Source organism: Aotus nancymaae, unplaced genomic scaffold (assembly GCF_030222135.1).
Source record: "Aotus nancymaae isolate 86718 unplaced genomic scaffold, 86718_ANA_hifiasm-v0.15.2.pri h1tg000040l, whole genome shotgun sequence".
In the NCBI taxonomy this organism is placed as follows: domain Eukaryota; kingdom Metazoa; phylum Chordata; class Mammalia; order Primates; family Aotidae; genus Aotus; species Aotus nancymaae.
Genome location: NW_026988454.1, coordinates 106753688 through 106769979, shown reverse-complemented (window position 1 = coordinate 106769979; position 16292 = coordinate 106753688). Strand labels below are relative to the sequence as shown.

Here is a 16292-nt window from a genome sequence, read left to right as displayed (position 1 = left end):
ATATAGATTTATTTAAATTAGTACAATAATGTATATAATTATGTTTCTCGGTTTTGGTCAATTAACATTTGACCATTTTTCAGTGTTAGTAAATATTTCTTAAAAATGTAATCTGTATTTGCTCTCTGTTTTTCCAAAAAATTGTAGCTTAACATTTTTCTTGTTTAAACAGTAATACCGTGATAAACACTTTTACATGAATCTTTGTCTACATGTGTCTGTCTACATGTGTCTGTATCTCCACTGTCTCAGTAAGATAAATTCATACAGAAACTCTCATCCCACACTACCCTATCCCCATACTTCTTCAAATGTACTTTTTAAAGAGTTTGACTACCTATCTAAAACTTGTATTTTCAGCTATTAAGTTTACAGAAAGCTTCAATGACACTGCTATTAAATTGGGTGGCACTTATTTTATCACTACACTTTAAAACCTACCACTTTATTTTGCACACATTAAATTATGCAATAATTTAGATAAAGATCCCTAGCACATTTTACTTATTTTTATATAAAGGTAGGTGTCAGCAAATAGTATCTCATGTTATAAAAATCACTTTTTGCCATTATGTATATAATTCTGCAAACTGAAATAGATGCTCATACAAAGTTATATGACAATATATTGAAAATATATTTACCAGTGTATTTATTATCAACTATGGTCTTTGCATTGGGATATGCATTAGCCCTTCCCACATCATCTAACATTCCTTTTCTTGTCCTGAAATACTTTTTCACTTGCTTTTTGTTTTTTCAGATTTGTAAACTGAGACTCCAAGAAATACAGAAATTTCCCTATGTGTGAATTCAAAGTCTATGCCCTTATGGTGCTATGTTAGTATTTTCTATGGTGACTATCAAGTCCTTCATAGAAACCCGAAATATTCTTTAAGACATATTACTATTTCTGTATATCCTTTCCCTTAAACATCTTTCTTTGGAAAAAAAGGTGGAGTGCAAAAAGTGAATCGTGCATCTACAGGCAATAACAGGGTACAGGATTGTATTTTCTTACAATCCAGAATAATGAACTCCTGGCAATGAACAAATGCTTATTTTTAAATTAAAAAAAATGAAAAAAATTTTACTAGAGATTATTCAACCTGATCAGCAGTATATAAAATTGAAGTACGGGTGGGCACAGTGGCTCATGCTTGTAATCCCAGCATTTTGGGAGGCAAAGACAGCTGGATCACCTGAGATCAGGAGTTCAAGACCAGCCTGACATACATGGTGCAACCCCATCTCTCCTAAAAATACAAAAATTAGCTGGGCGTGGTGGTGGGTGCCTATAGTCCCAGCTATTCCAGTGTCAGAGGTTGCACTGAGCTGAGATAGTGCCATTGCACTCCAGCATGGGCAACAAGAGCAAAACAACTCTGTCTCAAAAAAAAAAAAATGAAATATGAGGTATGAGTCTCTGAGTGCGAATATTTCAGGATTGAAAAAATAGTAACAAACTTCACATACATTAGCAAAAACCAGTATCACAGAGGACAATAAATATACCCTAACCCTAGAAGATAAAGTTAACAATCATAATTCAGTAACACTACTAAACAGATGTTCAAAAATATGAACTTGGAAGAACTGAATTAAGATTGAATTGAATTTTTTAAAATACTGTTTAGTAAACTAAATAGAAACGTATCCAATCTATATCATCTCAGAGTTTAGAATGGCAGTGGAAGAAAATGCCAGGCAAAGATACACATGTACTTTAGATTTTACAAATCAAGTCAAAAGAATTAGAAAAAATATGAGTGAAATCCTAAATCTGAGAGAAGATTTAAACATTTGTAAAACTAAAAAGACTTAGCCAAATTATACCCAAGAATAACTAAAAGAACATGTAGCTACAGTAGCAGAAACATTGTGTAATATTTTTTAAATCTGGTATAATAAGAAAAATACCAGAGGTACAAGATAAACAACTGTCCCATTTTTTTAGAGAACTGAAACTTCTCTGCTATCCTCATCAAGCTACCATTGACTTTCTTCACAGAATTGGAAAAAAAAAAAACCATAAATTTCATATGGAACCAAAAAAGAGCTTGCATAGCCAAGACATGCTTAAGCAAAAAAAAAAAAGAAAAAAAAAAAAAAAAGCTGGAGGCATCATGCCACCTGACTTCAAACTATACTACAAGTCTACAGTAATCATCAAAACAGTACAGTTCTGGTACAAAAACAGAGATACAGAGCAATGGAATAGAACAGAGGCCTCAGAAACAACACCACATATCTATAACCATCTGAACTTTGACAACCCTGACAAAAACAAGCAATGGAGAAAGAATTGCCTATTAAACAAATGGTATTGGGAAAACTGGCTAGCCATATGCAGAAAGCTGAAACCGGATTACTTCCTTTTCCCTTATACAAAAATTAACTCCAGATGGATTAAAGATTTAAACATAAAACCTAACACCATAAAAACCCTAGAAGAAAACCTAGACAAAACCATTCAGGACATAGGCATGGGCAAAGACTTTATGACTAAAACACCAGAAGCAATAGCAACAAAAGACAAAATGGACAAATGGGATCTATTTAAACTAAAGAGTTTCTTCACAACAAAAGATACTATCATTAGAGTGTGCCAGCAACCAACAGAATGGGAAAAAATTTTTGCAATCAAATATACATTTATATAAGTTAGCAACCCATCTGACAAAGGGCTAACATCCAGAATCTACAAAGAACTAAAGTAGATTTACAGGACAAAAACAAGCCCATCAAAAAGTTGGCAAAGAATATGAACAGACACTTTTCAAAAGAAGACATTTATGCAACCAATAAACATATAAAGAAAGCTCATCATCACTGGTCATTAGAGAAAAGCAAATCAAAAGCACATTGAGATATCATCTCATCTCACACTGCTGAGAATGACGATCATTAAAACGTCTGGAGACAACAGATCCTGGAGAGGATGTGGAGAAATACAAACTGTTTCACACTGTTGGTGGGAGTGTAAATTAGTTCAACCATTGTGGAAGACTGTGGCAATTCCTCAAGGACCTAGAACTAGAAATTCCATTTGACCCAGCAATCCCATTACTGGGTATATACCCAAAGGATTATAAACCATTCTATTACAAACACACATGCACATGTATGTTTATTGCAGCACTGTTCACAATAGCAAAGGCTTGGAACCAACCCAAATACCCATCAGTGATAGACTGGATAAAGAAAATGTGGCACATATACACCATGGAATACTATGCAGCCATAAAAAAGGATGAGTTTATGTCCTTTGCAGGGACATGGATGAAGCTGGAAACCATCATTCTCAGCAAACTGACACAAGAACAGAAAACAAAACATGGCATTTTCTCCCTCATAAGTGAGTGTTGAACAATGAGAACACATGGACACCATGAGGGGACCATCACACACCAGGGCCTGTCGAGGTTGGAGGGATAGAGGAGGGCTAACATTAGGGGAAATACCTAATGTAGATGACATGGTGATGGATGCAGCAAACCACCATAGCACTTGTTCACCTATGTAACAAACCTGCATGTTCTGCACACGTATCCAAGAACTTAAAGTATAATTAAAACAATTTCCCAAAACTATAAAGTCAGGTGAGCTAAGCATCAATATCCATAAATATTCCAACATGGATTGTTAATAAAAACGAGCATGAGTTCATTCAGAAATAAACTTATTAATAGGCTCTTAGTTTTGTATCATGTTTGTTATGTGTTAAATGATACCATTCACATCCTTAGAAAATAGAAAAGTGAAAGTAAGCTCAAAGGGAGCTTCATTAGATGACATTCAAAAATACACTGAGAAGACAGAACAGTGGGCACACAGAAAAGATAGAACTTTTAATTGTGATCAGTGTAAAATTCTGCAATTAGACATAATTAATAAATATATTCTAGAGGATCGAAAACTGGTATGCTAATCGTTCCTGAAAAAAAATACTTAGGATATAAATAACCAACTACAAACTCAACATACATAAAACTATATATGACTGACCAACAATAAATGTAATTGAAACATTTTAGGATACGTATATGGAACTAGTGTTCCAGTTTTGAGTAATAATGATTTCAAAGCATTGAACCACACTGAGGAAAATGGTAGTGCTGAGAATGAAAAATAAATAACTTATACTATCTCTACTTAAAACTCAATCAAAGCATGGAAACAGACATAGAAAAATAATTATGAATAAAGCAATTTGTTAGTTTTGGCAATATTATTAACTAACATTTGGAGTATTATTTTCAATTCTCACTATCTTTGAAAGAAATTATTTAACATAAATATAATAGAGTATTCACTATATATGCCTGGCCCTACAAGAAAATAATATCTTAATTTTATAAATGGACCCATTGGATTGAGATTTTATAAAAACTTAACTTATCCACAGACAAACAGCTAGTCAATGTCAAAGTTGAGAAACCAGTGCAGGTCTTTCTGCCTTGAAATTACTGCTGTTAAAAATAACAATGCCTATCAATCAGTATGTATTACAGTGAGTTCTGCTGAACCAGTGTTGCACAGAATATTAGTAAGTACTACTAACCAATGAATCCATAGCTAGATAATTCTGAGGAAGACTAGCTAAAATAAAGTTGATAGAGCATAGGCATTCACGCACGGGTGTGTGTATGTTTTCACTGTAAAGCCTTTTTAAGACGTTAATATTCTGATACTGTGAATCTCCTATAGGATAGTCTAACTGGCAGGCTTTACAAATATACATGATCTCAGAAGACTTTTATTGTTTTCTTCATTGAGTATTGCAAGGGACTGGTGTTTCATGGAGTGTCTATTGGGTGTTCTGCCACACTAGAAGACCAAGTCAAATCTAAAGGTCAAGAACTACAGAGAGTCAACAAGAAAAGAACAGGGCACGCAGAAGACAGGATATCAATCTTCAAATAATTGTCTCATTAAAAAAGGACTTATTACTTCATCAAAGGATCATCTAGATCTGAGGAATCAAAGCTACTGGGAGAGAGGTATCACCTCAATATTGGATTTCAAACAGATTTTGATAGATGATCGATCGATCAACTGATCGATCACCCTGAGCTGTCTGACAAAGGTGATTACTCACCTGAAAAATGTGTTATTGAAGCGATTTCTGCATTGTATTAAACACCAGAGAAAATGACTACGGTCCCTTTTTAAGGCTGGAATTCAATGGTTCATTTGCAGTCATTATCAACTGAGGTTTTTATGCATTTAGTATTTCAGACTGTCCATTTTTCTACCATTCTGAATTAACCATCTTATAGACAAGAGGTCATCAAAATACACATAACAACATACAATGTTTACACTCATGCCAATGAAAAAGCAGCGCTTCTCTAATTTTCAGAAAACCAAGTAACTTCATTATCTTAATTATGAATTTCATGTGAGTAGAACAAAGGAGTTTTCTGGAGTGAAGGACAAATTTGCAAAATGAGACAACAGACCTAGAAAGCACATTTTGAGAAGCACGAGACTATTTAGTATACAAATGCTAAAACTGACCTTAACTTTTGCTTTCAGAGAACTAAATTTAACTCACTGTATTCTGATTTTCTTATCCTACATTTAAACAAAGTAGTGTCAGGAGTAGGGAACAGCTTAGGAATATAGAAGAAAATTTTCAGATTGATTAGACTTACCTTTCAATGTCTCTACCTGGCTCTAAATGTTACTACGCTGCCCAAAAAAGATAATTTGTTGATAGATCACATGAGCTATCAATGACAGTTACTAAAATTTTACATGTTTGCCAGGATAATAAGTTAAATAAAAGACTATACCTATTTGTGTATTCCTTGATGATTTGATATATGCTAATCTTAATGGTTTCATTTTCAAATCGGTTGTTGCTCCGGTCCTTGTATATCCGGAATTCAGCTGCTGTCACTGCCTCTCCATGAGGAATTTGGGTAAGATCAAATCGAAATTCTTTGTAATGCCTTCGCTGGTGAGAAAAATCCTTGTCTCGTTCAACTGAAAAAAAAGGAGGTTGGGGAGGAAAAAAGTTAGTCCTTTATAAAATATGGAAATTAATAATAAATTCTCCAGCTTTGAGAATGAAAACAAACAAGCAGGATAGTATAAAACTGGAAAAACACTAAAACCACAAACTCAAACGTGTTTCCAGTTAAAGGAAATTCCACAAACCAACAGCCTTTTTCAAAGGCAATATAACCTCTGTGGTTTTATACGAATTCCTGGATCCTAAATGGAAAGGTTATCCAAAAATGTTTTTAAAAGTGAAGGTTGTAAAATGATTACTAGTATGTCTCAAGTATCAGAACACAGAAAATTTTCTACAGAAATTCTGAATATGTTATGGTAACCTCCAGGGTTCCAGGTGAAGTGAGTAGGGAGACAGCACAGCCACGGGAGGGAATCATGAAAGAGGACTAAGGAAATTCAAATATCCAGGAACTGTGTTTATGGCATTTCAAAGTTCAAGTAAATAAAGCAAACTAATTTTTACAAAAAAGATTGTTTCTAAAATGTCTTCCCCAGAAAAGCTTTTCTCCTTTCAGCAAATAAAATTTTCTTAAAGACAGTTTTTTGTTTTCTCCTGAGAAAGGTCTCACTCTGTTGCCCAGGCTAGGGTGCAGTGGCGTGTTCACTGCTCACTGAAACCTTGACCTCTCACGAACAAGTGATCCTCCCACCTCAGCCTCTAGAGTAGCTAGGACTCACGGTGTGTACTACCACACCCAGTTAATTATGTTATTTTCTGTAGAGGCAGGATCTCACTATATTGCCTAGACTGGTCTCAACATCCTGGGCTCAAGCCATCCTCCTCCTTTGGCCTCCCAAAGTGCTGGGATTACTTGCATGAGCTACCCTGCCCCGTGTTGTTTTAAAGCATTTTTATAAATTCTTACCCCTGGTGCAGTATAAAGTCTCCCAAAGACCTCAGTCATTATTCAGAATTGAGAAGGAAACCTATTTCCCCTCTTTAGCAACCTTCCAAACAAATGAAGTCAAAGAACTGTTCCTTTTGGAAATATTAAGAAATGCTGAAGAATTTGGAACAGTTAGTACCAGATGTAGTATATTATAATAAGCTAGTGTATTGTACAAGTGGTATAAATTGACTCACAAGCTCAAAAATTGGTATTTTTTAGAAGATTATTTAAAATTTATAAAACTGCTACACATATATATGAAACTTAGGATCCTAAGCTACAAGCATTAAGATTATAGAAGTGAAAAGATGATAATGACCATCAGGAATGATGCTGGGGAGCCCAGGCTGCTAGACCATCATGTTCCAAGTCCAGATGGGTGGCCACATCTGAAGCTCCTGACAAGGGAACCCACAATTCTTTGCCTTCATCCTCCAAAAAGTCTCTGGTTTATCTTCCCCAGAAGAGTAGAAGGTAGTTTAGGACAGCAGGAAGCTGATTCTCACCTCCATCTCAGACTCTAAAGCAGGCATACAGAAAAATGTAGCTACATTTGGGGGCATATTTTTAATTTTATAGATGAGGTCTCTCTATGTTAGCCAGGCTGGACTCAAACCCCAGACTCAAGCCATCCTCCCGCCTCAGCCTCCTTAGTAGCTGGGACAACTGTAGGTGTTCACCACCACACTCAGTTGGAAGCATTTTTGTCCTATAGAGCTTGGCAAGGATGATGCACTTTGGCTATCTGACTACACTAACACCACCTCACGTGGTTCATTGAAATTGTTTTCTTAAAATATCATTATCTTGGTCCTAAGAATCATCCATTTCCAGAGAGATCATGAGTTAACTTTTCCTAAATAAGGACAGAAATCCCATTTGTAAGATGTTATTTTGGTCCATAACTTAAAACTCTTGTCTGTCTTCTCTGGTGATAGTGCAGACTGCACACTCCTCCTTCCTCTCCCTTTTGTCCATTTGACTGGGCTGTATGAGCGTGAAAGTCTAAGGTGAGAAAACACCTACTACCTAAGTAGCTAGTAACTGATGTGCACGTAAGAATGCTAAAACCAGCCACAACTTTTGCTTTCGGAGAACTAAATTTAACTCACTGTGTTATTTTCTTATCCTAAATTTAAATGTAGTAGATGGCATCATGTGACCATATCTAAATAGCCTTTATGTGCCAGACTATATTTTCAGTATTTTATCATTTTATTAATATTAACATATTCATAACAGCCTACAAGATGGGTTCTCATGTTATCCTTATTTTGAAAATGAAGCAACCGAGGAGACGTAGCGAATTAATACATTACCAAAAACTTTGAACCCAGTCATTTGGTGTCACCAAGCCATGGTTGTTAAATGTCAGGATGTGCTGAGTCTGCTTACACACTACTTCTCTGTCCTCTTTTATTAACACAGATCTAAAATCTTGTATTTACAAGTCCAAAATCCAAAACATTCTGAAAACTACACATTTGTTTTCATGCTCCTTTGACAGAAGAACCAGAAGTTACCTGATATGAAGTGATTTACAATCTCTATTTATCCCAGTTTAAATATTTATATAAATAAATAAATATTTATTGCTTTGCTGCAGAAATTGTCATGTGTTTGCCTAGGTGGCACTGTCCCAGACCCTGCTTGACAAATACTATACTTCATGCTATATGCACCAACCAGCCATTTAAAAATACATTTTCTCCATTCTGAAAGGCCATATTCATAATTCTAAGTGATAACAACCATTATTCAATTTTTCATTAACAATAAATGGTATATTTAAACTTTTAACCAAAAAGCAACAACTTAGAGTCCTAAAAATAAAGGCCAAGACATGCATTTGTTAGGATCCAATCTAAAGTGTGCACCTGCTTAATGCAGATGAGTATTGAATTCATGTTATGTAAAGTCATCTACCATTCTGGAATCCCCTGTGAGATGTTAGTGTAATAAAGTAGAAAGCTAGAGTTTCAGCCATTATTATAAAATTTCAGTTTTCTAATCCAGGCTATTTAACTTAAACCCTTAAGGGGACTCATTTTCAAAGAGTTTAATAAAATGTTGTATTCAATATACCACACAGAACGAAGTCACAGACCTGTCTGGTGACTCGGATTTTTACATCCTACCGCTTTGAATCATAATTGCAACAATAAATTCCATGGGACATGCTGGAGTGAGTAATGGATAAAACTTACAACCTAATGATGCCCACAAATATTCAACAAGGTAATCTCAGTTACCTCAAAGAGTAACACTAGGGAGGTGGCAAATATTAATATCCCTGACTTAAGAGTAAGAAATTGGGTGATGACAGCTCTGTGGTAACAGATGTCTATCTCCTACAGTTTATCATAAATCTTTATTCAATACCTATACCACCTACATATAATGACATCCTACTGTTCTGCACTTAGAGACTAGTTCTTTGTTAGTTTCCTTAAACGATGTCTTTCAGCAGTATGCAAAAAAAGTGAAGAATAAGCTAAAGAATAAGGGATTTGATCACCAAAGGGTATGAAGCTTCTAACACAACACAATGCATAATCCAGAGAAGTCTTCTAATACTAGTTGAATGAAAAATTGCATGAATGGATCAAAATCCGGTCATCTCTTTTCACTCGGCAACTCCTGCAACTCAGCTGAAGCCATGGTAACTTATTTAAGTATCATTTGCATGGTACATATTTCATTTAATCCTCCTGACCCTACTTTTGTCCATCAGCTTTACAACTTGTCAAAGAGCCCAAAATTGTTACCTGGAAGATAACAGATCTCATCCCAGGATTTCAGTTTCCAAGCAAAAACACAACCTGAGTGTGTTTTTCTGAATATTTTGTTTTCTTATGTTTTTCAATCTAATTACTTCTTGGGAAAGCTGACCTTGTTTTAGTGCTTTCATTTTACTCTCCAAAGAACCGTTCTCTTTATGATGCTCCTATGATAGAGACATTCTGTTCTTTCTGGACCAAGCTCATTCTTTTAGAACACACCTCCTATTTTTTCTTAGCAAATGTATTTTTGTTTACTTATTTAATATTGATTACATTTTTATCTAAGGAATTTTTATGGGTAAACAAATCATTATATAAATATGAATATATACTATATATGTTAATGCGACATCATACTTTTACAACCATATGTGGAAATTTAATTGTAGCTTTTTTTTTTTTTTTTTTTTTTTTTTTTGAGACCGAGTCTCACTCTGTAGCCGAGGCTGGAGTGTAGCGGCACGATCTCGGCTCACTGCAACCTCCGCCTCCTGGGTTCAAGCGATTCTCCTGCCTCAGCCTCCCGAGTAGCTGGGATTACAGGCGCATGCCACCATGCCCGGCTAATTTTTTGTATTTCACCACGTTGCCCAGGCTGGTCTTGAACTCCTGAGCTTAGGCAATCCGCCCATCTCGGCCTCGCAAAGTGCTGGGATTACAGGCGAAAGCCACCGCACCTGGCAATTGTAGCTTTTAATTTTGACGTAATTGTGATTCACCAGCAGAATTCTTCCATTCCCAACCTTTTATTTACCAGAGCTGCTACCAATATCAAAACTCCCAAAGTATATGAAAAAAGAACAAATCACACATTTAACACTCCTTAAGTGTAAACTTTTTATAGGAAGGATCTTTGTCTTATTCACATTGTGACAAATTTGTTAAATAATAAGCATTCAGCTTTTCTATATATTACAGTATGCTATAACTCACTGCAATGGTAAATAGCTTGGGAAGATTAAAAAATACACAAATGAGCTGGGCGCGGAGGCTCACGCCTGTAATCCCAGCACTTTGGGAGGCCGAGGTGGGTGGATCACGAGGTCAAGAGATTGAGACTATCCTGGTCAACAAGGTGAAACGCCATCTCTACTAAAAATACAAAAAATTAGCTGGGCATGGTGTCGTGTGCCTGTAATCCCAGCTACTCAGGAGGCTGAGGCAGGAGAATTGCCTGAACCCAGGAGGCGGAGGTTGCGGTGAGCCGAGATCGCGCCATTGCACTCCAGCCTGGGTAAAAAGAGCGAAACTACATCTCAAAAAAAAAAAAAAAAAAAAAAAAACACACACACACACAAATGAGAAGGAAAAAAACACAGAGAAAGGTGTACTATTATTGGCTTTGAGATTCATATAGTTGGCCCTTTTAGTTTACTCTTTAATATATATTTTACACCAAATACCATGAGTTTCCAGAATCTTATCAAATATAAATAAGTCTCCATAAAACCCGTAATCACATTCCCTATTTGGTGGTGAAAAAGTGTCTCTTAATTACCATATAAAAACAAATAAACAAAAAAAGCAGAAGGTTTGGCTCATTTAAGCCAGAACCAGACTTGTTAAAGGGGATAGAAGGACACAGAGTAAAGACATACTGAGACCAGGGGTTAATGCTTTTTTCCTAGTACCATCCCTTATCTCAGACCAAAAATGACATTTCTGTCATGTGAGAATAGAAAGAGTGTTTAGTAACAAACACTTGTACCAATCAATTTGCTTCTAATAATTATGTTTAAAAGGAGAGCACAGCAGCCTGTCCAAGAGGGGGTGCATTTTGTCAAAGGGTCATACACAGAAGTCACTAATCCAGACTCTTCTCTCATTGTCATTTATGACACACACGTTTTGAAGATTTCCAGGTGTAAGCCATTCAATATCACCATAAAAATGAAAACAGGAAACTTTACAATCATAGATCATCCCAAATATTATCATGTAAAATTATTACTTTCAAATAAGTCCATCAACATAGGGTTATTTGAGCTGATGGTTGTCAACAGTGCCCTCTAAAAAATTTTTTTAAAGTTGTTTTCCGACACACACACTCTCACAGAAAATAAACCATCAAAACATCAGCAAAACTTACACGTTTTACCACCCAACTCACAAAACATAACCATGACGGTGAATACACTTCCTTCTGCTTCTATAGAGCAGGGCTTTTTTTGTGTACCCCAAACTTACCATCTCTATGAAACTACAGATCTATCTAGAGAAAAGAAAACTACACTGCTAGAACAGAAATAACTTATTATTTTGGTTTAAAAAGTGGTAACCTCAAAGCATACAAGATGTAAAATATGAATCAGATCATTCACATTCCATGATTAATGGACTGATAGCGAAAAGAAGCAGAATTGCCTTTATATAAGCACCAAACTATGTCCTAAGTGCTCTAAATTGTCAAAGTTCTGCAAAGGTTAAACTCTGTTTAAGACACACACTGAAGACTTTTATTGTTGAGATACAACTTAACAGAAGTTAATGACTGATTGAAGTTTTTTCTTATTCCCCTCCCAAGCAGATAGCTCTCCGAATGACTTTATCACTAATAGAAACTGGATGAAAATGTCCTGGGCTAAGTATTTTCATGTCTCCATTATCTGAAGAGTAGAATTAATTAACAGGATTACAGTTTTATCTATGTAGTGATTTATCTGCAGTTTTAAGGAGATGCATTCATGGCCAATCAGTCTTAATCTCCCACACAAGAGCTGTAACTTGGAAGACACAAATAGCAGCAGTAGCTGTAAGGCAAAGATAGCATTCTCCCAGGAGCCTAGCCAGCTGTTGAAAGAATACAGATCACTGTTTGCTGCTGAGTGCAAAAAATCATTAAGAGATTACTCATAGAATTATTACTTATCTGTGTTGCATTTTAAAAGAGAAAAAAAGCAAAGATGTCATGTGACTACCAAGATGCATCACTCTGCAAGATATCCTTCACTAACTAGTCCACTGAAATACATAAACCTGGTCCTATAAAGATTTATTTATTGGCCAGTGAAAGAATATGTACATGTTTTCCATGAATTAATAACCATTCCAGAGAGTGTGGCAAACTCCAGATTCCAGAAGTCTTACGGGCCTCTTAATACACAGTAATGTGTGACCTGAATGAAAGAAAATTGTCCCCCTGAATGTTTTGTTTCAAAGAATAATTTCAATTGACTTTCAAATTTTCTATAGTTATGATACTCTTATAAAAACTTCATGAATACAGCTTTATAAAGAAGTAAAATCTCAAAGAATGATTAGTTAAATAACTGTAATACTCTACCATAACAAATTGATTTTCAAAATCAATTTAAAATACATTGCATATAATTTTGAAATTTGAGAAATTTAATTGTTGGTTGAATATGTATGAGTTTACTTTAAGTATATAATAGTTTGGAAACAGAAAGAATTAAATCTTACATAAAAAAAGCTCTGAAATGGGAATGAAATTGTTCTCAAGGTATTACTGTTTTCTTTAGATTAGACAGGCCTAGCAATGAGCTTTCAGCAGTTACTTAGAATACTATAACAACAGCTATACGTACCAAGCATTGGTATTAAAATTATATATTCAATAATTTAGTTAATGATAAGTAATAACAATAATGATGGCGTTAATAAAATAAATTTTAATTTTTTGTTTCTTCCTCCTCATTTGATCCAACAAGGTGGAGCTTCCATATCTCCCTCATGGTACAGATAAACACTATTAACTTCCTCAGTGTTACAGAGTTAGTTATCACAAAGCCAGAGACAATATCTAAATCTTATTACTCATAATTTAATATTCTTTGCATGAAAGTTTCAACTAATAATAATTGCTACTTCTCTCTCAGGGCAGAGTTCTCCTGTTCCATTCCAGGAACAATGCTTCGCTTGAGCCTTACTCCCAAGCTCCTAGGCTCATTCTTAGCGTGCTCTTTCCTCCTGTGCATTTAGTTTCTTCCTTTTTCCTCTACCTTAAGTCAGTGTCATGGAGACAATAGGACACTGGGAGCACACTTGCAGATGAGCGAAGTTGGGTGCATTGACTTGTTTTAACTTGTGTTATGGGATGAATGCCACGGCAAATCTCAGTAAAAGGCTGTTAGAAAGGATTCTCTGGGATTGTGTTAGGTAATATAGTAGAAGGTCCTAAGAGGAAGGGTGATTGCCTCTGGCCTGAGTGCTCTCAGGAAGCAGAGATAAATCAATCATTTGGTACCTTAATAAAATTGTTTAGAAGGTAGTAATAAGAAATATGGAGTAAAGCTTTGTAATTGGAGAAAAAAGCAATCATCAGTAATATTATCCAGGAAAGAAACTGTTTGATCATTTTTGAGATGTATACAATGTTTTTGTTTATAATCTGTGCTCAAATTGTGGAATAGACTATTGTGGAATACTCTTGCTTTTGTCTTCCTCCCTCAACATCAGAGAGAAGTCTTCTTCAACAGTGATGTTCTGTGAAATTATTTATGACCAACAGGAAATCTGTGCCAGTCCAGCTCCTAACCACAAGGCCTAGTCCATAGATCCAAGCTATGTCCTAGCCATCAAGTACTAATGGTCTCTTTCTTTCTTCTCATATACACTCACCTTGATTATCCTAAAAATATCTACTTCGCTACTTCTACATTTATTCAATCTCCAAATATTTATTAGGTACCTGTTCTGGGCCATACTCTAATAGTTAAGGAGATAAAAGAAGAAAAGACATAGGAGCTCAGGGTTTGAAAGCGTAGACCTACTCTACGGTATTGTCATACAGATTAAATATTTCCCATGGGATGTTAGGAGATGGAGATGGACAGAGATGGTTATCTTAGCACAGTGCCTAGAACATACGTGTTTTCACAAAGCAGTAGTAATCATGGTATTAATCACTTTCTACTTGCATCATTATTTTGTCACCTTACATTTACTACATGACTAAGATGCTTGAGGGAAGTATGCATGTTTTCTTTTTGTTTTGCTTCTTATCTTCATATTTCTCCACATATCCCATATAAGACTTTTTAATGTAGTAAGTGGTCAATGAAAATGTAATTATCTAAAATTGCTTACTGTCCTAAAAGCCAACGATGTTGTTTAGCAGTATGTTAATGTCTTTACCTAGAATAGAGATTCATTAACAAGAGATTAATCTTATTGTGTTTTTTAATAAAAAGTTTGTTACTGTGGAGTAAAAAGAAAAAATTCTGCAAGCTACGTTTCTACAACAGTGGATAAATGATTGTATTTACTCAGTATCTTGTTTATATATTGGTGGAACACATAGTAGCACATATTTGAATGTTCACAAATTGCCAAGAAATATCAGTCTAATAAAATTTGCTGGTTCTTACAAGTTTTTTTAAGTCTTAAAGTCATTTAGTTATTTTTATCACTAAGGACAACAATGCATTCTGAAGTATTCAAATAGCTTACTATTGTTTTTATTATGAGCATTTTATAAAGGAAAAATTATTAATTGGATGTTAGAAGCAAATACACATCTTTTTGGGGGTTCAGTCTTAATATTAAATGTCAAAAATTAGCTTAGAATGAGTACTCACAAAGGGTGGTACTTAACTGATTCATTCTGTATAATAATAAATGGTTGATTATGAATGAGAATATTTATTACACAAATAATGGATTTCAGTTACACTGTGTACAAATATTTGAGAATGTTTTGTGTTTACCTATAAGAAATTACATTATCTTACATGACTGTCTGATAGCCATCTTTTGGTAAATATTTAGCTCTTACATTTTCGTTAGTGGAAAAATTTGTTCCTTTTATAGATTGTTGGCAGCTAGAGGTCAACCATTATATTCTCACCAGATTTCACTAAATGATCTTGTGAATTCTTCTGCTCCATCAGTAAATAAAACAGTTTTTAACCACCTGAAGGTGACAGAGGTTACAGTAGGTCCATGTTCAGAAAAGACTTTCCTTTACATCTTGAAATCAGTGAGTTGATAGTTTATCTACAGTGAATATTTGTGGTTACATGACAAAAACAGGTCAAAGGTTTTGTGAGTTTTCTTCTGAAATTGCTCAGTGCCTTCTCTAATGACTGATAATTGAAAACAGAGATCGGGACTACCAAATGTGGTGGGTGACAGATAAGCAGTAGATTAATGCCAATACTTGGTTACAAGACACTAAAAGGTCAGAAGTCACATGAATTAGCTATTGTGCTACTGTGAAAAGACAGACATCAAAAGTCTATTATCCCCTTTAATAGCTCTTAGCCTAGATTGAAATCCATTCTCTCTTCCTTACGTTATAATTTAGAAGTAATCTCCATGGCATTTTACATATGATATCAAAGTGAAGCCACTTACCCTGAGTGTATCAATAGTTGGAGTTTGCATATTTTATTTACATAATAAAGATTTTTAATAAATCACATATTTAGTGTATTCAGTGTTCATTATGGTACATTTTAGGAACATTTAGAAAAAAATAATACTCAATGGAATGAATACTTGAAAAAAATAAAGTTGACAAGTATATTACATTTATTTAATATTTCTCTATGGGGGAAATGAAGTGGGTTTAAGACACCGTTTGTATAGTTTAAAAGATATGAGGATGTTTGTAGCTGAATAAACAAAT

The 16292-nt window shown here is 34.9% G+C and overlaps 1 protein-coding gene across 4 annotated transcripts in view; it reads right to left on the bottom strand.

Annotated features, from left to right (window-relative positions):
- Window positions 1-16292, bottom strand: part of BMP5 (bone morphogenetic protein 5) — a 210850-nt gene that overhangs the window by 67249 nt on the left and 127309 nt on the right. For all 4 annotated transcript variants that reach the window (XM_012441611.2, XM_012441608.3, XM_012441610.2 and 1 more), the window contains exon 2: window positions 5802-5994. Coding sequence is in view for 3 of the 4 variants with exons in the window: in XM_012441608.3 (XP_012297031.1) it covers window positions 5802-5994 (193 nt within the window). In the remaining variant the exon portion in view is untranslated. The remainder of the gene's footprint in view (window positions 1-5801; window positions 5995-16292) is intronic.